At 42.1% G+C, this 25131-nt stretch overlaps 1 protein-coding gene across 1 annotated transcript in view; it reads left to right on the forward strand.

The window, feature by feature from the left end:
* SPTBN1 (spectrin beta, non-erythrocytic 1) overlaps positions 1-25131 on the forward strand; it is a 142064-nt gene that overhangs the window by 49674 nt on the left and 67259 nt on the right. Inside the window, 1 exon segment of the mRNA XM_038551274.1 lies at positions 20945-21096. Within this exon segment, the coding sequence (XP_038407202.1) occupies positions 20945-21096 (152 nt within the window).

Genomic DNA, 25131 nt, shown 5'->3' on the forward strand with positions numbered 1-25131 from the left:
TGGTATTACATAGTTTACCCATATAAAACGTGGTAGTACCAGTAATCACTGGTAATTTGATTTCACCAAATGCTCCAGCAAGGCTTTGCTGGGTAGATGCCCACTGCTAAAAAAACAAAAACAAAACACAAAACCCACAAGCATTTCTGGCTTCTGTGTCCTCTCACAGAGTCAGTCCTGTTGAGAAACTAACAGGCTACTGAGGAGGAGAGCAAAAGAAAAACCATACTTCATGCAGAGAGAAGGAAAAGCAGGTACCTACCTAAACTCTAGCCCGGTGGTGATGGTGGTGTAATAGTGGTAATAGGAATACAGCTAAGGTGCCTGATACTTATTCTCCTGCACTTTTCTAAGTACTTTGCATGACTTGATTCATATGCTTCCTACAGCATCCCTGTTAGAAATTCCCCATTTTGGAAATGGGGAAACTGAGGTACAAGGCTCCTCTGCCCAAGAACATTTAGCTAGTAAGTAGTAGAGTTGGGATTCCAGCCCACGCCGCCTGGACTGGACTCGGAATCCCTAACCAATTTGCCATGCTGCCTCTTCAAGAGCATTTCTTTCGTGACGATTAAGGCCCTTGCTTTTGTATATCTCAGATCTCAGATCGTTTTGTTAGGACTTCGCAACCTTGATTTGGTGAAAAGTTGAAATTCCTGACCCAGCTCCAACTGTAAAGGATTTGTTGAGACTTTTCACTCTTAATTGTGGCGGGGATAGTGAAGGGCAGCATGGTAAATGCAATATAAAATTCATGCCTTGCCTAGTTTTGGAAGACTTCCTTCCCTTTTCTTTGAAAAGGTAATTCTGGCAGAGTAAGAGGGACTGAGCTGACCATGCAGACTCCTTGATCCAGACCCTCCCCCTACCCCTTCCAGTAGTACAGGATATTTGTTACCATGTTACATATTACATACTCAGTACTCTCCACTTCCATTTCAGCAATTTTGGGTTTTTGTTGTTTAGACATTGGGGGGTTTGGTAAATGGTGTTTTGTTTTTGTTTTGCCTGGTATTTTGCCAGTGTGTACATTATTTGTAGAGACTTGGAGAGCTTGAAATGAAGGGTAGTAGTGCTAGAGTAGAATTTGAAGTTAAAGATGTGATGTTCACTCCTGTAGCATAGGCTACACAGAAAGTAACCCTGGAGTGCAGTGTTCAGTGGTGATGGTGTTACCTAGGAATGTGGAATTGGGCCAGAACCCACATTTAAGTTTACAGGAGTGTGCTGATTTTTCTTAGTTTTAAACATTTTCAGCAGCTCAAGCATTTGTTGATTTATTTGGTCCAGGTTACCTTTTATTCTGTGATGTCCATGTGTGAATAAAGTAGATCATCCCAATTTCTGGTTCCACTGCTACGGTCTAGTAAAAGTAAAGACTTCCAGCTGCTTGTGTTTTGTTTTCAGGCCATCTTTTGATTCTTCCCATACCAGATATAAAAATAGTTCTTAGAAGGAACACCAGTCCATCCTTACTTGTTATACTCTAAAACTTATAAGCTTGATTTTGTTTTGCTATCCATTGTGTTGTAAATTTGGTGTTATGAGGAGCAAGAGATTTATGTTTATTCTATATAATTCCCCCCACCCAATTCCAGGAATGATTTAATTTGGCCTAAGCAAGTGTATCTTGATCATTTTAAAAAATGCACGTGTGATGTTTATGCTGCTTGCACAGTCTGGAATCACAAGACTCATGACAGGACTGTTGGGTTGGTTAGTGAACGCTGGGTTTGTTCCCTTCTTTGGGTTCTTCTCTATTTAGAAAAACGTGAATATCTTTCTTTGGAAAACCTGACGGTTGTAGTAATGAAAGATGCCATATCACTGCTGCATATCTGTTTTTTTTTTTTTTCCCTCTAGAAATGTTCTTTTGATGGGGCTATAGAAAAGCCCTCTTATATGACATGACGTATGTGTTGTAAACTCAAATTGTCACTTCTTTTGAGAATACACCTTATTTTATGGAATTATATAGTTCAAGTGATCTCTAACCTTTTCTCTGGGATGCAATATGCTTAAAATGTAGAAGGAGCTATGACAAGCATATACTCAGGATGGATTATAACAGTTTCCATTCATTGTGTGGTACCCTGTAGGTGTAAAGAGTGACACCCGAAGAGAGAATACAGCATCAGATTATCAGCTGCTTTTGTTTTTAGGATTGATTCTGTGGAGATGACAGCAAGTGTGTGGCCTTTATATGGGTAAACTATGTAATACCACAAATCAAAACGTTTTTGAAAACACCTGATCCCCGGTGAGAGTTGCTTTGTGTCTGTATGGTAGGAACAGCATAGCACGTAGAGAAATCTTTAGCTCTCTCAATGCCAAATCTGTGCACGGACCAGAACCTCACTTAGTTGGAGCACATGACTGAAGAGTGGGCATATCAGTGAGTATAAGTGTTGAGGTTTGGTCCTGCTTTTGAATTGAGAAGATCTGCTGTGTGAAGTTCTGAAAAGTACCTTTACTGTTGACCTTGGGGTTTAGATAGAATCTAAGTCTTAGAGCTTTGATGAGAATGTAGGAACCGGTTCTAGCCAAATGCATGGACTGAAATGACTGTATTGTTTGTCAGGTCTTGTGAGGAAGTACAGTGTGACAGTGAGGCCCCAAAACTGTAAAAGTAAATAGCCTACAGCAGTTAACTATATTTATTTTAGAGACAGGTTATAAACCCAAATCTCTGTGCTGAACTTGAATGAGTGTTTCCTTTCTCCTCTCCTGGGGTAAAAGCTCCTGATGAGAACTGCTCTCTGGTATTGCTGGGACAAAGCTGTTGTATGACCTTCTTTATGTAAATGACTGGCAGGGGAATATTTTCATTTACTTTAAAGCCATGTATGAAGGTGATTTGCAGGCTGGTCCTGATAGCCTCTGGCCCCTGTGGTGGGAGGGAAGCCAAAGCTGAAAAAATGGAAGCTTTCAAATGGTTAGAGAGAAGCCTTGCATATACCCCCTTTATGACAGTGATGGCTATAAGGCTGTTTTTCTTTGAAGTGGTACCCCCTATGAGAGTTACTTGGGTGACTTTTTGGTTCCGTAAGGAGATTTTGTTTCTTGGTGCTATGCACAGTGGTCCTTACAGTTAGGACTGTGTGTGAAACTATCAGGGAACCAGCAACACTTAGAGGCTTCTGGCCCACTTGTAGCTGGGCACCTTTCATTTTAAATGCCCACTCTGGTTCTTCACAGCATGTATCTTAAATAAAGGACGAATTCATTCATATTATGGGAAAGCAATTTGAAGCACAGGCCTTGTGAATTGGGACGATCAGTAGTATTGCCATCCACTGCTTATGTGTGGGTCTGGGACAATGGGGTGGGTGTGGTAACCCTGGTATGTTCTGATTCTCTTAGCTGGAAAATTTTCCCTCTTTCCCTCCTTCCTTCCCTCATTGTTTGACAGAACGAGAAATGTATTGCCAGAAATGAATTAATTCTGAAAGGACTTGGGTTCTTACCATAGGTGTCCAGAAGTATACCAAGCCTGGAGGCGGTGAAGGTGAGATGCACACATAACATATAATGATAGTACAAGTGTAGGGTGGAGAGCAGAGGAGCTGCTCATAGTCTCTAAGTGCTTCTCTCTCATGACTAATAATAACCTTTTTAATATTCTTAGTATTGGGGATGAAGGGATGTTCGAATTGAGAATTTTCTGTAAGGGCTTCAGTGAGACACAAGTTGGTAACTGTCCAGCTCGCCCAGGACAGGGGCTGCCTTTGGTGTTGACCAATTGGTGTTGCTTTCCAGGGGATTGTGGCTGACACTGAGCTGCCACCATGCGTCTGGGCTTTCATGATTACTCCTCAGCTGGCGAGCCAATCCGTAGGTGGCACAGCTTTCGTGCTCTTCCCTACACCCCCACCCCCCACCTCAGGCCCACTTTGAGGTCTGATTCAGGGATTTTCCTGGGGGTATAGCCCCACAGTTTTAAAAACCTGTTCAAGGCCAGAGCTTATAACAAGAGTAGAACCCTTTTCCCCCTGTCATTACTACTACTTCCTTACTGACTAATTAGCCAACTGCTGCAGATCTCATTAAACTTCATTAATCCTGAGCATCTGTCTATAGGAACTGCCTCAAGATAAAAAGAGGAAACTCAGCTAAACGTTTTTGTTGCTGCTAATTACCCCAAGCTATACTTTTTATTAATTAATTAATTACTCTGCTCACTTCCAAACTGAATGAGGACCTTTCCCCATGCCAGACAACTGGCATTTCACTCTCCCCTGGCTGCAGATATGATGCTCTGTGGTTTGGTGTATGGGATACCTGTAATTATCAGGGCCAAGAATAAGGTGGCTCTGGAAGCCTGGTTTTGTGTAACCTCAACTCTTCAGAACTTGTAATCAATAATTGATTTTTTTTAAAGACGCATTCTTTAAATTATCTCATGTTTGTTAAAATACATAATGGCAAAACAATTACAAAGCCAGTTTTCTTGACTCCTTGGTTCCAGAGTCTAAGAAAGAATTTTATTTTTTTATTTTTATTTTTTTATTTTTTATTGTTTTTTTTTTTTTGAGAAAGAATTTTAATGGAGGCTGAGATGAGAGTTGGTTATTTCTATGTTGTAAATACAGGTGACATTAGAAATGGAAAATGCTGATCTTGGGTTTGGATTGGTGGTGACCCAAAGCCTAGGAGTCCTTGGTGGTACTCCTCACAGGTGTCAGGCAGGGCAGAGAAGCACACTTCTCTTATTGGGACTTGCCAAGAGTTCCTGATGGAATTGAAAGCACAGTTGAATGGATGATTCTTTTTAGTCAGGGCTTCTGCCTTGAGTTATAAGTAAAACTCCTGTTCAGATTGGCAGGAGTTAAGTTTGCAGGATACCTTAAGACATTTAACTCCATGTGCTGCCTTTAGATGGTGAAAATGATTCACCAGTCAGGCTTGACTACTGTTTCATCTCAGATGTAGGGAAAAGTCCTTGCAACATAGAATTCTGCCTAGAGCAGTGGGGACTGGCAAGGCCAACCTTGATTCAAACCCTTGGGATTGTGCTTTGTGACTTTGGGCAATTCACTGAACCTCTCTGAGCTTTAGTTTGCTCTTACGCAACGCGTATTTGATAAGAGCACCTACTTTTTAGATGGTAGATGTATGAAGTCCATGAGTTTCAGTGCTTAGAAGAGTGCTAGCCCTTACAGTACATGCTCAATAAACCCTAGGTATCCTGGTGGATTTGGAAGACAGTAATTGCATTACCTGATCATTTAGAGCTTCCCACTTAGGTAGCTAATGCCCTGGTAGATCAGTTCCACTGGGCTCTGATCTTACCTTTGGCTGATTGTTGATGTCACCTAGACTCAAACCTCAGCTGTGAAGCTTTGACCCCTTGAATCACCTCTGGTCAGATGATCCTACCTGCTTTGCTCTTTCCTCTCTTTTGCCACTTATTACTGCAAATGTAATTAACTGTTGATGAGGCTGGTGTGTTAGTAAACTGAAAACCCCTCCAGCATGTATCTTAATTTCCCATTGCTTTGTACAGTAATTTACAAATACTTCTTGAAAATGGAATTTGTTTTTCCTGCAGATCAAATCTGAGGTGGAACCTGGTTTGCAGAGTGCTTCCCTAGCATCCTGTAGACCTCCGTGTTTCTTCAGTGAATGTCACTTATATTATTGCTTAATATCCTCAATTCTCCATCTATTAAAAGGAAGAATTAATATTTGTTTACCTTATTTTGCTTATAAATGTTTTATAAAATTAAATACTGATTTGGCATTCTCCAGAAGATAGGCATGAAAATTCAGGGTGACATTTTATTTATTTTAGAGTACCCACCGAAGACAGCATTTTGCATATGACCTTTTGTGGCGCCCTGGGAGAATGTTTTCCTCCAGCAGGTGCCCTTTTTATTCCGGCTCATCAATCTCAGACCCATTTGTGAGCCTCGGTTCTCTTACCAGGTTAAGATGAATTGTATGTTTTCCCCTCAAGTGGAAATGCCCTTTGAATATTTCAGAACTGGTATGTGCTCAAAACAACTAAGTGCAGAAATACAGAAGTGGAAATCCTCTAGTCTCTGGTTGTGCTCTTTTGAGACAATTATAGTTAATAGTTTGGGAAGTAGCCTTCCATACCTTTTTATTTGTGGTAACTTACATTTAAATATCTATCTAAATATATATATTTATGTATCTTATAGGATCATGCTAAATATATGCACTGTTCTGTGACTCTTCGTTCTCGGCCATCTTCCCCAAACCTTTGTACTGCAGATTTCCCTTAAACTCTCTCTCTCTCTTTTTTTTTTTTTTATGATTTTATTATTTATTCATGAGAGACACAGAGGGCGGGGCGGAGGGCAGGTGTTGCAGAGACACAGGCAGAGGGAGAAGCAGGCTCCATGCAGGGAGCCGGATGTGGGACTCGATCCCGGGTCTCCAGGTTCAGGCCTTGGGTCGAAGGCGACGCTAAACCACTGAGCCACCCAGGCTGCCCATCCCTTACTTTTTTTAATGCATACATGCAATTCCTTTACATGAATGCATCATATTTTAATTAACCCATTAGTATATATATTTAGCTGTTTCTGGCTTTTTCTCTATTGTTGCTGATACCCATTTTTTACAATTTTTTAAAAGAAATCTGCAGTCTGCGTCTCATATCTTTGTGTGCTTGCACAAGCGTTTCTAGAAAGTAAGTATCTACAGGTGTCATTGGTAGATGGAAGAAATGCATATTTTAAGTTTGATATTGCCCATTTACCTTCCCATTAACCACATACCAGTGTGCCCTTTTCTCCATGTTTTCAGTACGTGACAGGATTTGTTTTTCACGTCCAAGGGATAGAGTTAGTTTATTTTTGCCTACTCACCTAGTCCTGTAAGTGGAACTTTCTGCCACCTCAGCAGAACATCTGTGGGCTTCGAGCCTTTCCCACCCAGTTCCAAGATTATTATCTTTATACAGGGTTTTGAGGAGAAATAACTAAAGTTTTCATTAAGCAATACAATGTCCCTGAAGAATAAATCAGCTATAGCAGTAGACTTTCTAGGCGTATCTAGGTAACAGCAGCAGAAATACTTCTCCTGTGATAGGGTTGATTTACCCTCCCCCATTACCTCACAAGCTGGCAGCGCTACAGCCAGGTCCGCACACCTGTTACAGGGACCTCACTCTGTGGGGTGGGAGATAAAGCCTTGCTTATAGGGATGGGAGGGTATGAATGTGGGGGTCCTGCATGTGGGGGCACATTCTGGGATATTGTAAAGATATGTGTTCTGTTTTGTGGGAAGAGATTTGCATTTAAGGTTAAGCAATACTGTGCAACAGGTTTACGTTTCCACAGCAAATAGACCAACAGAAGAACCCAGCTCCCTGTATATGCCCCCGCTCCCCTCCCCCCACTATTGTTGCTTTTTTCAGTTAAAAGAATTAAGGTAGATAACTAGCTGTAAGCTGTAAAGATTCAGTAGGGTCTAGGTCACACTTTGTGCACTGTCTTACATGGAACATAAAGCTTTGATTAGTGTTCCTATTAATGAGAAATGGGTTTTGACTAAAAAACAAAACAAAACAAAAAATACCAAAATACTATATACTGAACTGTCCTCCTTTGATTAGGGCAAGGAATCCCTTGGAGCCACCCACCTGTTGATTGGGTCATGATACGGGTGAATCTGAGTTCATGTCTTCAGTTTTTCAGTCCTCTTTATTGAAACAAGGGAATGTACGTTGTGTACTTAAAGGATCTGCCCGCCAAAAAACTGTATTATTTGGCTTTATAAGAAATCTTGTGTAACCATTCTGTGTGTGAAGTTGAGTAAAGCCACAAAGGAAGTTACCAGAATTGTTTTCCAGTGTTTGACCCTGTGAATGATAACTTTCTCTTTTTCATTTTAATATATCTTTAAAATAGCTAAATGGTGGTTGATAGGGGTGTCAATTGTCAAATGCTTTGAATTCTCAAGGAATTGAAAATTTCTTGCTGTTTTAGGAGAGGACTTTTACTACTTGAAGATGCCCTTCCTAGTGCTTTCAGACTAGTTACTCAATAAATGGTTTTCTTTGGTTAATAGATTAACCCAAGATGAAATAAAAATGAGAGGAGGGGCCTGTATGGCTGAATGTTGGCTACTAGTGTGTAGAGCATGTGCTGTTGTACATAGAATAATTTTTTAGGCGGTGAAATAGTTGAGTGACTTTAAATATATAACGGAGGCTTAGGTCAGAGTAAAATTCAGTAAATTACTTCCTGAATGAAGAATACTCAATGAGAAGTGAACATTTTGGTTTGATGCACCAGAATATCACTTAGAAAATAGTGTTAAACTCGAAAATTCTTTAGTTCAGTCCAGGAAGCAGCTTATCTTTAGAACATGCATTTATTTATTAATTTATTTTTTAAAGATTTTATTTATTCAGGAGAGACAGAGAGAGAGAGAGAGAGAGGCAGAGACGCAGGCAGAGGGAGAAGCAGGCTTCACACAGGGAGCCTGACATGGGACTCTATCCTGGGTCTCCAGTATCACACCCTAGGCCGAAGGTGGCACTATACCGCTGAGCCACCCGGGCTGCCCCATTCATTTGTTTTTAAATATAACTTCCCATTAATTGGAGCCTTGTCCTGATTCTATAGTGCCAAGTGATAACTTGGCATCACTGTAACATTCTTTGTTCCAAAACGGTAATCCTTTGTAGATTAAATTTACACATATAACCATGTTTGGAAGAAGGACTTTCATGATAGATTATCTTAGAAGGGCACTTCCACAACTAAACTCATTTAGGAAGTGATCATGTTAGTAAGCACTGTACCATCTGTGAAAAGCAGACTGCTTTGTGGTGACCTTTAGGTCTTTGTCCCCTTCTTCTTAACTTTGTGTGTCTCTGGTTTAAAAAAAAAAAAAAAGTTTCTTGAACTTTAACTCTTTGTAATAGTGAATTAGAGGTGAGTTGGACATCTTTGTAAAATAGCACAACTATCAAAAACTCATGAGTGGCTAGAACCGGTGCAATAGCCTACTGGCAGCATAAGCCTTTTTGAAAGCACTGAGGTAGAGCAGTATATCCTTTTGAGTCTTGAATTTATTACAGTAATGTAACTCTAGCGTGTGAGAGAGAATTCTGTCTATCTCCTTGAAATGTTGACCCTAAGAATCCTGGAAAACAGGAAAAGAAAGAAAATCATAAGCAGGGGCCAGGGCACACACTATTTGATTGTTAATATACTGGCTCAGACCAGCTACATTGTCCATAAAACAGTATCGCTACCTTTTTTGCACATTGCATGAAAAAATTCTCTTTCACCACTTGCACTTAATCCCAAGGTTCCTATACTAAAAACCTGCTTTTTAGCCCTTGAAAATGTAGTAAAGGATTTTTTTTTTTTAACCAGTGAATTTGAGTGCCATATGATAACCTGGTGAGGATATATTATTTACTGCTTTAGTTATTGCTGAGAAAAGATCACCCCCCCCCATTGCAATGAAATTACCTTTATAAAGTTTTAGCATACCCATTATGGTTACTTCCCTTTAAAAAATTCTTTCCTAGTTTGTGTTAATGTTAGCATTCTCCCGTGTAAGTTGGATAAAGATGTGGTGTCTCTTTAGTTCTAAGCTTTTTCCATCTTTTGAGGATATTACAAATAACCCTAATCTACCTGGGACTTCATATTTTTTAGTTTCTTTTCAGGGAGGAATGCGGAGGGGGGGGAGAGGTGATGGAGAGACTAAAGCATATATCAGGGTAAGCACCAAGGATCTGAAGCTTCTGCGCACAGGAAGTGGGAAGTTGGGAAATCTGGCCTCTAGCCTCCTGACTTTTCCTCGTCGCTTGAACCTGAAGGTATAGCCGTGGGTTCTGGCCTGTGGGAATCCACTGTGTTGTGTCCCTCCTGATTGCTGGGGTAGTACTTTTAATCCTGTTATTTCAAGGTTGCCAGAAAAATACCCTTCAGCTGGGGAGGGGAGAGAGCCTAGATTTTACCCCCTTGACTGATCTGACATGCCGGCAGAGTCCTAGTAATCCAAGTTAAAAGAAAAAAATGTGGCACGTCAATCTGGCTGCATGTTTAATAGTAGAAATTAAGTGGTCCCCAATATGGAATTCTGTTTGTAGCAAGTGTTCAGTGCGGGTTTGCTAAGCTGATTTTGATTTGAAAATGGAAGCTAACAAAGGGAATACAGGACTAATGACACTATAAAAATGTTTAAACCAGAAATTGATGAAACTTTTTCTGTACAGGGCCAGATAGTAATCATACTAGCTTTGGGGGGTGGGGGGCTACATAGGGTCTCTGTCACACCTCCTCATTCTCCCTCAGTGCCCCCCCCCCATATGGAAAAATAGTCTAGCCCCTCGGCTGTGCAAAACAGGCTGTAGGTCAAAGTTTGCTGGTGCCTATTTTAAATTGATCTTTTTAGTTGTGAAGGAGCTGACCTGGGTGAATGAGTGTTGTTTTGGGAGGCAGTACCTTATTTTCCTCAGGCAATATGGGATGGTGGTGTGAGGAAGGAGGCTTTCAGATTCTTCACGGTTCACATAGCGGAGGGTACTAATCCTGGACGTGTCTTTGCTAGCCACGTGCCCTCAGATAGATCTCCAAAATCTCTCTGTGCCTCATCTAGTTAGAACTAACATCTTAATAAACAAGGTGAAGTTAACGATGACCCTAACACACAGCATCTACCAGTTCATAGGAGCTGGGTAGGACTGACTTCGTCCTTGGTCCTGCTGACTTTCCTTGGCTGCAGCTTCAGGGAGAAATGTCAGGCTCATGATGATAGGGCTTCTTGTATATGAAAGTACTTTTGAAATGTGCCACCGATTTTCAGATAAATTTTGTGAATGGTTTCTGGATATTTCTTCATGTGTCCTAGGCTGTTGGGTTTTTTTTTTTTTTTTTAATCTTTATCGTATTGGGTTTTTTTTAAAGATTTTATTTGAGAGAGACAGCATGAGTCAAAGGAGGGGCAGAGGGAAAGGGAGATGTATACCCCCTGCTGAGCAGGGAGCCTGATGTGGGGCTCAATCCCAGAACCCCAAGATCATGACCTGAGCTGAAGTCGTAACTGATCTTTTCAGTTGATCAGTCGCCTCTATCATGTTTTGTTTATTAAGACATATACAACAAACTTCAGAAACATTTTCGTCAAACAACAATTACAGTTACAAACTTCCATGGATTAAGTTGCTTTTATTTTATATATTAGGTGGAGGAGAAATCTGTTATTGGTGTCAAATAAATGAGGTGGTGTTACTCAATGTCTATCATAATCCCATTGCCCAGGGCTTATGAAACCTATTATTGGTTGTAATCACTTAATGACTGTGTAACATTTGGCACACCGTGCCTCCATTTCTTCCACTGTAAACTGGGAATAATAATAAATACATCTAATAACAGTGGGTCTAAATAAATCAATAGGTTTAAAACGTAAATTTAATATGTTATTGTTGCTACTGTGGCAGCTGTAATAATTCCTTTGGAATCACCATTATGAATCAGGGTACTGACAATTCACATTTTTAGTAAAATAAATAATCATTCTTTTTTAAAAAAAACTTCGTTAATGGGTTTTTTGCACTGGAACCAATTTCCTTTTATCTTTTATTTTTTCCTATGAAGCGTTTTTAATATTTTAAAATAAATATAAAACATTAGCATATGTTTCCAAGTTCATCTAGTACTCCTACTGAAGTGAATTTCCCCACGAATCAGAGTGATTTGATGAATTTGGTTTTATTTATTATTTTTATTTTTTTGAGTGTACTTGACACACAATGATTTGATAGCTCTGTAGGTTATGCTATACTCACTCAAGTGCTGGTATCGTCTGACACCATACAACACTATTAGAGTGTCATAGACTGTATTCCCTATGCTGTGCCTTTTATTCCCTTAACTTACTCATTCTATAACTGGAAGCCTGAATCTCCCCCTCCCCTTTACCCATTTTGCCCATTCTACCCTCTTCTGGTAATTATCTCTTTTCTGAATTTATGGGTCTGGGTCTGCTTTTTGTTTTATTTGTCTTGTTTTTTAGTTTGTATATATAAGTTAAATTTTTCTATTTTTTAAAGGCATTTAATATTCCCTCCTGGTTTTGGCATTTTGTACCATTTAATTCACCCTAGTTCTCAGATTTGCTCTTGTTAAGAACAATTAGTGGGGTTAAGTCCAGCCATTTGCTTTCGGAGTTCGCCCCTACAATCACCATAGCCTCCTCCACAGTCTTGATTTTTTTATAAATTGTGACTTTAAGGGGCTCACCATGACAGAGAGGCTGGACCCTTGGGAATCGGCCTTCTTTTTCAGTTCATTATTGTGAGTCTCCCTCTGCAGGGCCTTAGTTTCTAGTTGACAGAATTGGGCTGGATTACTCAAAAAAAAAAAAAAAAAAAAAATAAAAAGACCTGCTGCTGTAAGCCACAAGCAGGGCCTGCTCCACTGATGTAAATCGAAGGTGCAAGGTTATATAGAGTTCACAGTTGTTCTGTAGTCTGTATACCAGACTGTGAAGTGTTAGCAGAGAATTGTGTATTTGCTACACATGCATTTAGAACAGATGTTTACATGTGTTTTGTCCACGAAGCAGGTTAAACTGTTAGGAAAAATATTTTAACTGAAGTTCTATTTATATACAAGTCAGCAAACATAAATTGAAGGCACACAGACTAACCCAGCACAGGGAGGCCTTTAGTCAAAAGATTAGTTTCCTTCCTTTTGCTGCCTCAAGATAACAGTTTGATTCTCTATTATCAATACAGCCAGTTGCCTGTTTCCGGTTTCCTGCTCTGTGTGTTTTGCATGTTGCTCATGGGAAATGATTTATTTATTTTTTCAAGCCAAGGCACATATGGGAACTCCACCCTACTGTAGTCTTTTGTTTTAAATTAGGATTCTTTTTTTAACTCAAGGATTGAGCTTTAATGGATAAATTGTTAAAATTAGTATAAATTAAGTCTTGTTACTATTGGCCTATTTGGCCATGTTGAAATAATGTTATAATTACACCCTTATATATTTTGCTGCCTCATTCTACTGTTTTGGAATGGGATGGCGATTGCCACAAAACAAAACAAAATGAAAAATAAAGATTTCAAACTTTTCAGGTTAGCTTTGGATCTCTTTTATTCTGAAAGACCATACCACAAAATTGCATTTTTATCATTTATCGGACATTGAGGAACAATTGCAAGAAGCAATTGAAAGATTTTTAGTTGCTGTTCAAGGATAACATTTAACTTCCTAGGACCTATCTCTGATTTGAAATTTCTTTCATTAGTAATTTCAGTAGGACCACCAGTAGCAGCAGGATTTATTGAGTACCTATTTGTTGGGCATTGGAAGTTTGCTGGTTTATTTAACAAACGTTTGTGGTGTTTTTTTTTTTTTTTTTTAATATTTTATTTATTTATCCATGAGAGACACAGAGAGAGAGAGACACAGGCAGAGGGAGAAGCAGGCTCCATGCAGGGAGCCTGATGTGGGACTCGATCCCGAGACTCCAGGATCACGCCCTGAGCTTGAAGGCAGATGCTTAACTGCTGAGCCACCCAGGCGTCCCCGTTTGTGGTGTTAATAAACTACATGCTAAGCATATATATGGTGAGGCGCTAAACAGATGTAGAATTGGATCCTTTACCCCCAGGCAAGTTACAGGCTAGTTGAGATAAAGGACACAGGAGATAAAGAGATCATGTCCCATGCATGATGGCTTGTTGGAGGGCTAATCTTGGGCAGGGTCATCAAGGAAGGATTAGGGATAGAGGAAGTGCCTTCCAGGTTAAGGAGAATGATGTAAACAAAGAAATATGCAAAGTGTAAGAGTTGAGAACACAGCATAAGACCTCTCAGATTAGAACATAGCTGATGTGTCAGGGAGGATTCCAGAGAAAGCATGTGCCTCCTTTGGATTCCCATCTCAGTGATTTGGACCCTCTTGTGGATGGCTGGGAGCCATTGAAGGTTTTGGTATAGTGGTGTAACTTTGAGAAACCACTGTTTGGGGAAAGTGACTACAGCAGTAATGTTTAAGGTGGATAAGAATGAGGGATGCCTGACTGGTCCAGTCAGTAGAGCATGAGACTCTTGATCTCAGGGTCCCAAGTTCCAGCCCCATGTTGGGTGTAGAGACTAAATAAATAAATACTTGAAGAAAAAAAAAAAAGAGGGTAAGAATGAGAGAGGCATGAGGGACTTCAATAATTGTTGAAAGGATTCTTATAAACTCTCAAAAATACATCTTGAAATCATTCTCCTGACAACTGATCTTGTACTACTTTGTAATATCTTTTGCTACTTTGTTTTACTTTCTACTTTGTTTCCCTGGCTAGACTAACTAGTTCATTGAGGGCAAGGGACCTTGACTTAGATGCAGAGTTCTATACATATAGTAGGTGCTTTGTAAATACTGGAGCTTACTAATACTCTCGACTTCAGGTTAGTCCTTACCCAGATAACTGTAATATTGTCATTTAAATAGCTAGTCATGGAGCAGTGTTCATGGGATGCTGGCTCTGTCACCTCCTTTTGATTTGTCTTCAGCTTCCATTCTGGTTTCTCCATTCCTTCTGTGAACCCACATCTACACCTAACTTAGCCATCAGTCTGTACACAGAGAAATTGTACATGATTGTACCTCTTCCTTAAGCCACTATCTTACCGCAACTGAAGAAGATCCTGATGAGAAAATATTCTTGGTTTATACCAGCAGATTCATACTGTTTGGAAAGTAGAACGATATGCTGTCTAAAGCCAGGTATAAACCTACCTAGTCTTTGAGGGAATACTGAATAGGGTCATTTGTCAGTTCCTGTTTCTGTATTTCCCTGATTTTCCATCCAGAAATGTTCCATGCCTTCAGGCCTTTCTTCACCCCCGGCTCCCATCCCCTTTCATAGCCAGAATTGTAGCATATGGTGAATGTGGTTGTGTTTAGCACTATCATGGGGTGTTGCCAAAGATGCTATACAATTATTTCTATCACACAATGCCCTTCTGTTCATCAGAGCTATATCTGTCTCCTTTAGCTTAACTTACACTAAAATGGTGTTCGTTTTTCCAGTTGCAGCAAATTCTGCAGCATAAATAAATGTTGAGGCCTTATCCAGTATGATAATGGTCATTCCCTAAAAAGCACAGAAGTTAGTTAAGAGCTTCAAAGGGGATGGTGATGGAGAGGATGTTCAAAGCCTTTTGGTTAAAATTAGGCAAGAATATTTCTGTTATAAACGTTTCATCTCTTTTCAGTAAGCCATCTTTGTCCAAACACAAAAACAGTGAATCTAGGTACTTAGAAAAGAAGGTGTAGCCATGCATGCTAATTTATTTTAACCTGACTGAACAGTGGAAGAGACAGCAACACCCAAGAACACCTAGCATATGCCGGCCCTGCCCCTAGTGGCTGGTAATGCAGAGCAGCCCTTATCTTCACCTTGAGCTTTGGTGGAGATGCCTTTTGTGTCCCACCTCCCTGACAGAGGTGTGCAGAGGAAGTGTAAGTTGCTGTTCAGATGCATGATGGTGAACTGTAGGCACACCATCTTACCAAATATTGTTATTAAGAAAGTGCACCATAGTAGAATTTTACCTACAGTTCACTTCTTCCAGGGATCAGAAGCTGTCACAGGTGTTGGCCACTCACGCAAGGTTGAGTTTTCTCTTGTGCTTCTCAGAAGTTCTCATTTTCCAGGTGGCTGGATAATTTTTCTGAGCCTGTGGTGCCAAAGAATTAGCTGGCTGGATCTTCACCTGGAACCACTTCTGATTCTCACGTTTTCAGGGCTCTGAGGACGTTTTGGTAGAATTGGCGGGTCTGGGAGGCTTATTTTGAGAGTAGCTTTAAGCTTTTCCTGACTCCTACTCCTGCATTAACACATAGACTCACAAAGCACCCTTCTGGTTCTTTCTGCCCTTCTTCACCCAGTTCCCCTTGTTTCCTATCTCTGGGCTGCTAGCACTGCAAGCGCCTCAAGTCCTGTCTTCCATCCGTCCATATGCATTGATACCAGGCTGCCAAAGTTGGTCGTGTCCTCAGGTACCATCTTGGTTTTCACTCCATCTCTACCACATTGTGCCACTCATTGCAAAGAGATATTGGTGAGGAGTGCTTAAACCTGAAGGCCCTTATGTGGAGGAGTGAGGAGACCCACATTCCCTGTAGCTCTGTAGGTGGAGCGAGTCTTACTGGGCCATAGAGACATATCTAGACTGGTTTGAGACACTGTCCAATAATTCGAGTTGGAGTTACTTGGTGATGGATCAAACCCTTTCACAAAATAAGGACTTGGGTTAGGATAGTGAGGTGATAGATGATTCTATATCTTGTGTCATGCACACATGTTTGGTTTTGTGTTTTAATATTGTGCTGGAGGCATTATGGCATAGTGGTTGAGAACCCAGGCTTTGGAACCAGCCTGCCCAGAAAGTTACTAATTCTACGTGGTGGAGTAGTTATGGGAACTATAAAGCACATAGATAGATACCTAGGACATAGTAAGTCTCAGTGATGCCACTATTATTTTAATAATAAGAAAGAACAAGCTATTTTCTTTCTATACAGCTATTAATAGTGTACTGCCACGTACACATACATAGTTTTCTCCCTTTCTGGGATTTTTAAATAGCTAGCCCAGGTACAGTAGAAGGGATATTTTTGCTTTTGAAAGAGGTGTGCAGAGGAAGTGTAAGTTCCTCTGTTGTTTTAGAGGACTTCTAAAGCCCACCCTGCAGGCGTATGGCTTCATGATCCTGGATCTCAGATGATGTGAATTGATGAGAGCCGTTCTCTGCTGGGCCAGCAGAGGAGGAGGTGATTTAGTGAACAGTTACAACTAAGCCAGGTACTATGCTGTGCACTTCACCTCCTCTCATCTAATGCTAGAGCCACCTTAGGTCAGTCCCTCTAAATAGATACATCGTGGAGGTGGAGGTGGGGGCCATGGACCGACACAGCTGAGAGGTACTTAAACAGAACAGGGCTTGGAAACAGCACTTACCAGGTTAGGGACAGAGTTGTGTGTGGCGGGGGGGGCAGGAGGCGGTAAAGATGGGGGAATGGTGAACCTGCCCCAGCATCAGGCTCAGCCATGTCAACTTGGGGGATTTGGCTTGGGGGACAGAAATGCCCACTGTCACACTGGTGCAGACTGAGCCTACCTCTGTGGTTGTCCTGGAGGCAGAGGCAGTGGCAACTGCTACTGCTCTTTCTGGAAGGAAGTAGTAAGTGTTTTGTGGGATGAATGGGGTTGAGGGTAGACAATTCTCCTGCTACGGCCAACATGCAAACCATCAGAGTCACAAAGCCTTGGGGTGTAGGCTAAGAGAGTAATGACACCCCAACTCAGGTATCTTTCTCTGGGAAGTGTAGTCTGAGGCACTACGAATGCCATCTCCTTTGGTGGGAGCCCAGAATGTCTACACTAGGATTTCCCAGCCTGGGCACTACTGACATTTTGAGCTGGATAATTCCTTGTTGTGGGGGCCGTCCTGTGTACTGTAGGATGTTTACCAGGATCCCTGGCCTCTACTCACTGGATGCCACTGTAGCACCCACCCCCAAGGCGAGACAATAAAAAATGTCTCCAGACATTGCTAAGTGTCCCATGGGAAGTTGAGAACCACTGGTCTAAATAACCGAATCAATATGGAGTTTGCAAGGGCTCCCTTTTCTTGTTACCAGATTGGCCTCGTACAGGTAGAACTGGAGTGGGCTCTCCTTTCTTCGCTCCTCCCACCACTTCCTCACACAGTCTGGCACAGGGACAGCAGCGCAAGCTTGGAAACGCCTCTGGACTGTCTTCCATCCTGCGTGCCAAGGGCCTCCTGCTCCTCCTCAGGCAGGCGGCTGGCCTAATCTTCCCCAGTCTCGCTGGGTGGTGAGTGCAGGGGTGATGTCATTGTGCCTTCCCAGGAAGGGTGGAACAAAGGACGGAGTCCCCAAGGACACGCAGCCTCATCCTCAGCTAGTCTGGCGGGTAGATTGTTTTCCCTCCCCTTCCCTCCTTCCGGCCTCCGAAGTGTTTGTTGTTCACCAAGCCGTCATTGTAAGAGGACACCCTGGGCTGCCTGGACTTCGTGTCTCTCTGCTGAGCCTGTTTCCTGCCCCTCGTGTGCCATGACAGTGTTGGTTCTGGTCCAGTGCCTTTTCCACTGGCACGAGCTAGAGGAACTTAGGCCTTAGGTGACTTAGCTAGCACGCATACGCAACCTGGGGCCTGCTCAGAAGCCGTGGGGAGCGTGTGGGGAGCGTAGGAGAAAGCAGCATGAGGACAAGAGAGCAGCAAGCTCTCTTTCCTCTCCTTTTTTTTTTTTTTTTTTTTTTTTATAAGTTCTCCTCCTCTTCTCTACCTTTTTCTTGTGCTTCTGGGGACCCGCAGAGCACTGCTCACACAGATCCTCAGCCTGTTTTATTTCTGCTTGGTCCCTTCTCTGCTCCGCCAGTGACCTCTCCGGGTTGGGCCGTAACTCAGAGCTCCGTGCTGGCGGAGTGAGTGCACTTACTGTCTTTTGAAGCAAATCCTTGGAATCCCCTCGTAAAGGAACCTGCTAATTCAGAACCTGAAAGAGGTCAGGAGTGTTTTTCTGTAATGTGAGATTCACCAAAGGAGTGACGTTTGGCTGAGGAACACCTTTTGTGCTTGTTTATTTAGAAATACCATAATCTAAGCAGGTTTTCATTTTGATCTTGTTCCCTTGATAGGCTGGGTGTGGTAGTGACTTTGAGCCCAAACCCTTTAATAACCATCTCAGTACCCACCAAGAGCTTTATTAAAGACATTTCCCACTCCAGGGTAGCACATAAAATGTATTACAATTAAAAAAAGAAATTAATTGACCCTAAATACATCTGAACCATGAGTTACTTGCTCTTGGTGAAATGTACTTAGGAGAAGCTTAATGTCTTTGTATTCTGCTCTGGACCAGCTCTTTCAACACAGCCAATTTTTGTCCAAAAAATATAGCTCCCTGTGTCAGTGTCATGAAGTTGCCATCCATCATGATGATTGTGTGATTAATAATGCATGTGATCTTCTCTCTGTGCCTTACCATGATGTTACTGGTACAGCTCCTTTTTCATATGCACTGTGTCCTTTATACCATTTTCTCATTTCCCCAGTCCTGCCCTCTCTAATCCTTTGTCTGTTTTGAGTTGGCCTTTGTCCTAGGAAAAGGCCCTCTTTCCCCGCTGGACAGACTGACTGTTCCTTTAGGGAAAGGCTGAGCTGTGAGGAGTTGCTCCCTGCAGCAGGTGGCCAGCTGCCTCACCTGCCAGGCTGGCAGCAGTACAGGCTCACCCCCTGTGGTCTCTGCCTGGCTCCCTCCCTGTGGTGGAGTGTCTGGGGGCCTCAACAGAGCCTTCCAGGCAGACCTCCCAAGATGCTTTGGCCATGCTGGGAGCCCAGTATCCCCAGGCCACCAGGTACATGCCTTGTAAGCAAGAGTGGCTTTTTAGTTGTCGCCTAGCAGTGGTGAAATACATTAAAAACAAAAAAACAAACAAACAAAAAAAAACTATTGGGGTCTGCTCTCTTTTTTTTGAGCCTGACGCAGGACTTGATCCCGGGACTCCAGGATCACGCCCTGGGCCAAAGGCAGGTGCTAAACCACTGAGCCACCCAGGGATCCCCTGCTCTCTTTATTGTAGATTAATGCATAAACATCTTGGTGGGTTTAGGCTTACACCAGAAGAAGTAGATCTGAGGTCTTCTGGCATAAATTCATGCTACAGAAACAGAAGTGGGGTGGGTGACTGACAGAAGGGTATCTCTAAAAAAAAAAAAAAAAAAAAAGTCAGTGAATACAAATGGATGTGGGGTACATTCTGTGTATCCCTGTTGAAGGTTTCAGCAGCCTGCATTTAGAATATTCTGCGGAGGCAAGAAGATTGGAAACCTGTTTGTATGGATGTGAAAGACCAGTTCTGGGCAGATGTGTCTAGAGTTTTAGGCTTTGAATTGGACGGAACTTGATCACTGAGGCTTAAACTTAATACTGTTTCCTGGATGACTTGGATGTTCAACTACCACACTTTAGACCATAAACTAGCAGTTGCCTTTTCAATGAATGGTTGAAGTTTGGAAATTATAGCTGTCCACTCATCCTATAGAAGGGGACCCTGAACCCAGTATGTCAAAACATTTTTGGCGAAACCTTGGCCCAGGTCTTGCTCTCCCAGTGCCTAGTCTGATCTCTTTGTACATTACCATCTTACCTGCCATTCTCTCTGTTGTTCATGAAGCATGTTGATTTAGCAGGTGAGAGTGTCATTGCAAATCAAGGTCATGAATAAATTCATCTTCTGATCCTTTGTACATGAGGGAAGAAATTTCTTGCTGTCTCCTTAGCATTTCTACCCCATATCCCTCCATATACTAACACTCCTTTTGGAGGTATAATAGTAGTTGTAACATATCCATTAGAAACTTTATCAAATGTTATGCTCCTGGGCAGGGCTGCACCAGACCCTCCTGTGATCTGCTGTATCCTCTTGGCTCTCTTAAGCAGAGAGGAGAGAAAATGAAGTGAGTGAGAGCAAGGATATTCTGCTGGTGGTGTGCTTAAAGGCTCCAGTATCTTCAAGGATTGTGCAGTTCTTATATTCCTAAAGAGTTGATCATGCTTAAGGGGACCTAAGTTGAGGTTTCTTTCCCTTTTTTTTTTTTTTTTTTTTTTTAAGATTTTATTCATTAATGAGAGACACACAGAGAGAGGCAGAGACATAGGCAGAGGGAGAAGCAGGCTCCCTGTGGAGAGTCTGATGCAGAGCTCTATCCCAGGACTCTGGGATCCCGACCTGAGCCAAAGGCAAACACCCAACCACTGAGCCTCCAGGTGCCCCTAAGTTGAAGTTTCATTTACAGTTTTGTTTTCCTGTTCTTCCTTTGGCTGGGGTCTTGTGACCCTGCTGGCACATAGATGCTGCTGCCATGCTGTAATTGACAGTAAATTGAGCTCTCTTCTACCTGCAGATGAGCGTGAGGCTGTGCAAAAGAAGACCTTCACCAAGTGGGTCAATTCCCACCTTGCCCGAGTGTCCTGCAGGATCACAGACCTGTACACTGACCTTCGAGATGGACGGATGCTCATCAAGCTGCTGGAAGTCCTCTCTGGGGAGAGGCTGGTAAGTGAGAATGTTATTAAGTGACTTTGCACCATAGGTTGGAGAATGTTTTTGAAAAATCAAGTGTGTACTTGTGTTTCCTGGTGAATTTTGCAATTAATGATTGAGGTTTTTGAGAAAGAGAATCTGGATACGTGAGATAAGCATGTTGGGGAAAAAAACCCCATGTACCATTGTGAGTCTTAGGTGTTGTTCTTGAACTGTAATTAAGCGGCCTCGTTCTGGGAATTTGTGAGGTTACTACTACCCCTAGTCTGAAAGATCTTGGCTGATGTCCCCTGTTTAACAGGGCACAGTGCTGGAAATTGAAGGGCCAGACTTGAGTATTGGCTCCAAGATGAATCTCTGTCCCACCAGATCATGGAATAATTTTAAAATCTGTTTCTTACTGATTCTCTGGAAAATCTGAGCTGCCGTTACCAGGTGGCAAGAATTGAATTCAGTAGTCTCTGATGTTTTTTGCTTTCTTCCTTGCATACTTTTTATTTTGGGGGTGGAGGGAGAGGCTGGTGTTGTGTCATCTCCTTGGAAACTCTCAGAGCTTCTGATCAATTCGCAGTGCCTTTTTTGGGCAGGGGAATTGTCAGCCTACGCTGAAAATCCTGTCCCCATTTTGTTTCCCAGAGCTACTGCGGCCTTCTCTGATGTGACTTTTGTTTATGAACCTTAAGCCAGTCACCATAACTGACCCAACAGGTTTTGTCTCGCCTTGGTTTGAAAATAGATGCCATATTATACCAGAGCACATGTAGTTCCATAGGTGGTGATGGGACTGAGCCAAAAGCTGACGCCCAGGGATAGAGCCCCACATCTGTAGTGACATCACCAGGAAAATATGATGCTGGGCAGTTGTCAGGACTGCCAGAAAGCCTTATTTTTAACTTGAGCTCCACCCCATAACTTGACAGCCACGTGGGCCTGTGTGCAGACTGACCCCCACACCTCTGACCATAGGCAAGGGGCTAAGGTTGTACCCTGCCCTACCATTGGCCTACCAAAAACGTAGCCCCTCAAGCCTAGGTAAAAACACACGTTTTCTCTCTCCCTGCCCCTCTATTCAAAAACAGAGTCCCTTAAAAGATAAGCGCCAGCTCATCTGTAGTGAGTTTTATTTATGCTCTTTGTTCCCCAAGCATGCAGGTCTTCTTACCTCGTCATCTTTGAGAGTTTCGGGTGGAGTCAAGCTAAACAAACTAGAAAAAAAAAAGGAGGCTTCTGCCCAGGATCTGATGGCTGCCCTGAAGGTAGTTTTTATAGAGTGAGATTATGGGCAGTAGGATTCATGTGGAGAAGATACAGGCCCATCATTTACTGCATTTTGATTTGTTTTTTGAAGTACGTCTTTGTGAGAACATAGGTTTGAATTATTGTGATCTGCACCTTTAATTTTTTGGGGATTTTTTGTTTTTAAAAGTTTTAAGTAATCTCTACACCCAATATGGGGCTCAAACTTAAGCACCAAGATCAAGTCGCATGCTCTACTGACTGAGCCAAGCAAGCGCCCCTAAATTTTAATTTTTGTAAGCAGACATTTCCCCCTGCCTCTCAATTTTTTTTCTTCTTAAATGTTTGACCTGGTGTGATTATTTAGTGATTTTATTTTGTTTGATTTTGAAACTAGCTAAAAAAAAAATCAGTAAAGGTTATGTGGATAGAAATTTGAACATTTGTTTTGGTAACATTAGGGTCCAGTCTTCCAGGCTGTATGTAGGAAGGAAAGTGTTCACCTTTGAAGATCCATAACTCTTTAACACTAAGAAGATTGTGTCCTTGATAATGTCCCCATAACAAATGGGATCAGTCTCATTGCCCTTCATTCTGAACAGGGTGACAGGAACTTTAGTAGGGAAAAAGAAAGCAACTAACAAAGCATAATTCTTAGTCACATGCAGATCCCCTCCCACTCCTCTCTTTATTTGCAGTTAGCAATACCTTGTTTTCCTCCCCTTCCCCTTCCCCTTCCCCTTCCCCTTCCCCCCCCCCCCCTTTTTTTTTTGAAGCCATCCAGAGACCTAGGAGAGTAGGGAAGGGGAAGAACATCGGATGGGCACCATTCCCAGCCTCTCAGGCAGTCAGTGCCAGAAATTGTGTTTAGCATTGACATACCACTTTGTGAACCCCCAGTGCCTTAACTTCTTGAATTATTCATTCCTCACAGCCAACCCTGATTATAGGTTGGGCAGTCTGATTAATCTTCTTATTCCAAAAATACAGATACCATAGATAGGGCTAAAGCTCTTGTTCATTCAGACTGAAGATTTTCAGCCCATTTGGCCCATGGTTTATTTGGTTCATGGTGCTTTCTGGAGGGAACACTCTGCTCTGGCTGCAGAGGAGCTGGGGACTCAAGTTAAACATATTCTCTGAAGGAGATGACCTTCTAGAGGGCTTGTCCCAAAGGATCCTTGCATATTCAGAGTATAAAACTAATGAGATGGTTAGAGCTTCCAGGCTCGGGTAAATTCTTGTCCACAGCTAAACGTGTATGGTCAGATAGCAACTCAGTCAGCTCTGGGCTTTCTGCACCAATGATCCCAAACCCTGTGTGACATGAACATTTGCCTTCCATCTGGACCTGTGTCTTAGTCGGCATTTTAGCCCTTTGCCTTACCATCAGCTTGACAGGAGATAACAAATGAATGTCTGAGGAACTGCAGTATCTAAATTTATTTTATTAATAGATTCTTGGAGCCAGTTAATCCTTTACAGAGGAGGAAATTTGTCTGAATTTTACTGAGTAAAAAGGTTCAAAGAAACATCAGCTTAATGATCCAGATAATTCCACTCTAACCCCGTCCACATTTTGGCTCAGTAAAATTTTGAGTTACATTTCAGCAAGTTTTATTTTTATTTTTTTTTTTATTTTTTTTTTATTTTTTTTTTTTTTTTACATTTCAGCAAGTTTTAAATAGGCATTTAGGTTATCAAGGCACTTGATTCTTCTGTATTGGGAATGTCATAAGGCAGAAATCTCCTTCTGTGGTCCTGGCTTGGACAGGATGTATGTCTGGAGATGTCCCTGTCTTCACCATGTCTATGTTAGTCTGTGGAGCAGTGAGGAAATTCTGAAGCTGAGTCAAGGAAGCCTTTCTTGTGTGTGTGTGTGTGTGTGTGTGTGTGTGTGTGTGTGTGTGTGTTTTATGATTTTATTTATTTATTCATGAGAGACATACAGAGACAGATACATAGGCAGAGGGAGGAGTAGGCTCCCCTCAAGGAGCCCGGTGCAGAACTTGATCCTGGACCCGGGGATCACCCCCTGAGCCGAAGGCAGATGCTGAACCACTAAGCCACCCAGGCGTCCCCAAGGAAGCCTTTTGTACTTGGGTGGGGTTGGGTTGTTGACCCTACCCCCCCCCAAAAAAAAGGTTTTTTTCTCCAATATCTTAATCTGAATTATAATGGACTATAACTCTTCATAAAGATGTTGTGTTAAAATTGCCTTAAAAAATATAGGCCCGCCCTTGACTTTACCATCATCTGAGCAGATAAAAGCTGTGACCACAGAACCTGTGCCAGTCACTTTGTCATTGGTCCCAGACCCCAGGACCTTGGGAATAATATTGTCAGACGTGGACTTTGGTAGTGAAGTGGAGCCAGCCCATAGATCACAGCTGAGGTTTGAGGCTTGCCTGTGCCTGCCCCCTTTCCTCCATGGGCTTCAGCAATAAAGAATGGTTCTGAGACTGCCAGTTTTCTGCCTTGAACCTGCCAAACAGAGCACTCACCTCTGACCCAGAGAGGACAAGGATTTCTGAACACCTCTGCCCTTCCCCCCAGCCTCTGCCATTTCCAAAGCACATATCACTGATTTTTGCTTGCCCATGATTTTCCTGTCTTCTTACTCTGTTAATCAGCATCAAAGAAGAGAAATCAACAACAATGGGATTTCTTTTTTCTTTGCCACCGTTAATTCCAAAACAGGCTGAGCTAGGTGGGGAAGATAGATTTACCGCGAGATTTGTTAAGCCTTAAATCCCATGTTGAACTGCTGTGAGTTTTACATAAAGCCTTTGTTAGGAGAGCCATACTGGC

Source organism: Canis lupus, chromosome 10, assembly GCF_011100685.1.
Source record: "Canis lupus familiaris isolate Mischka breed German Shepherd chromosome 10, alternate assembly UU_Cfam_GSD_1.0, whole genome shotgun sequence".
Lineage (NCBI taxonomy): Eukaryota > Metazoa > Chordata > Mammalia > Carnivora > Canidae > Canis > Canis lupus.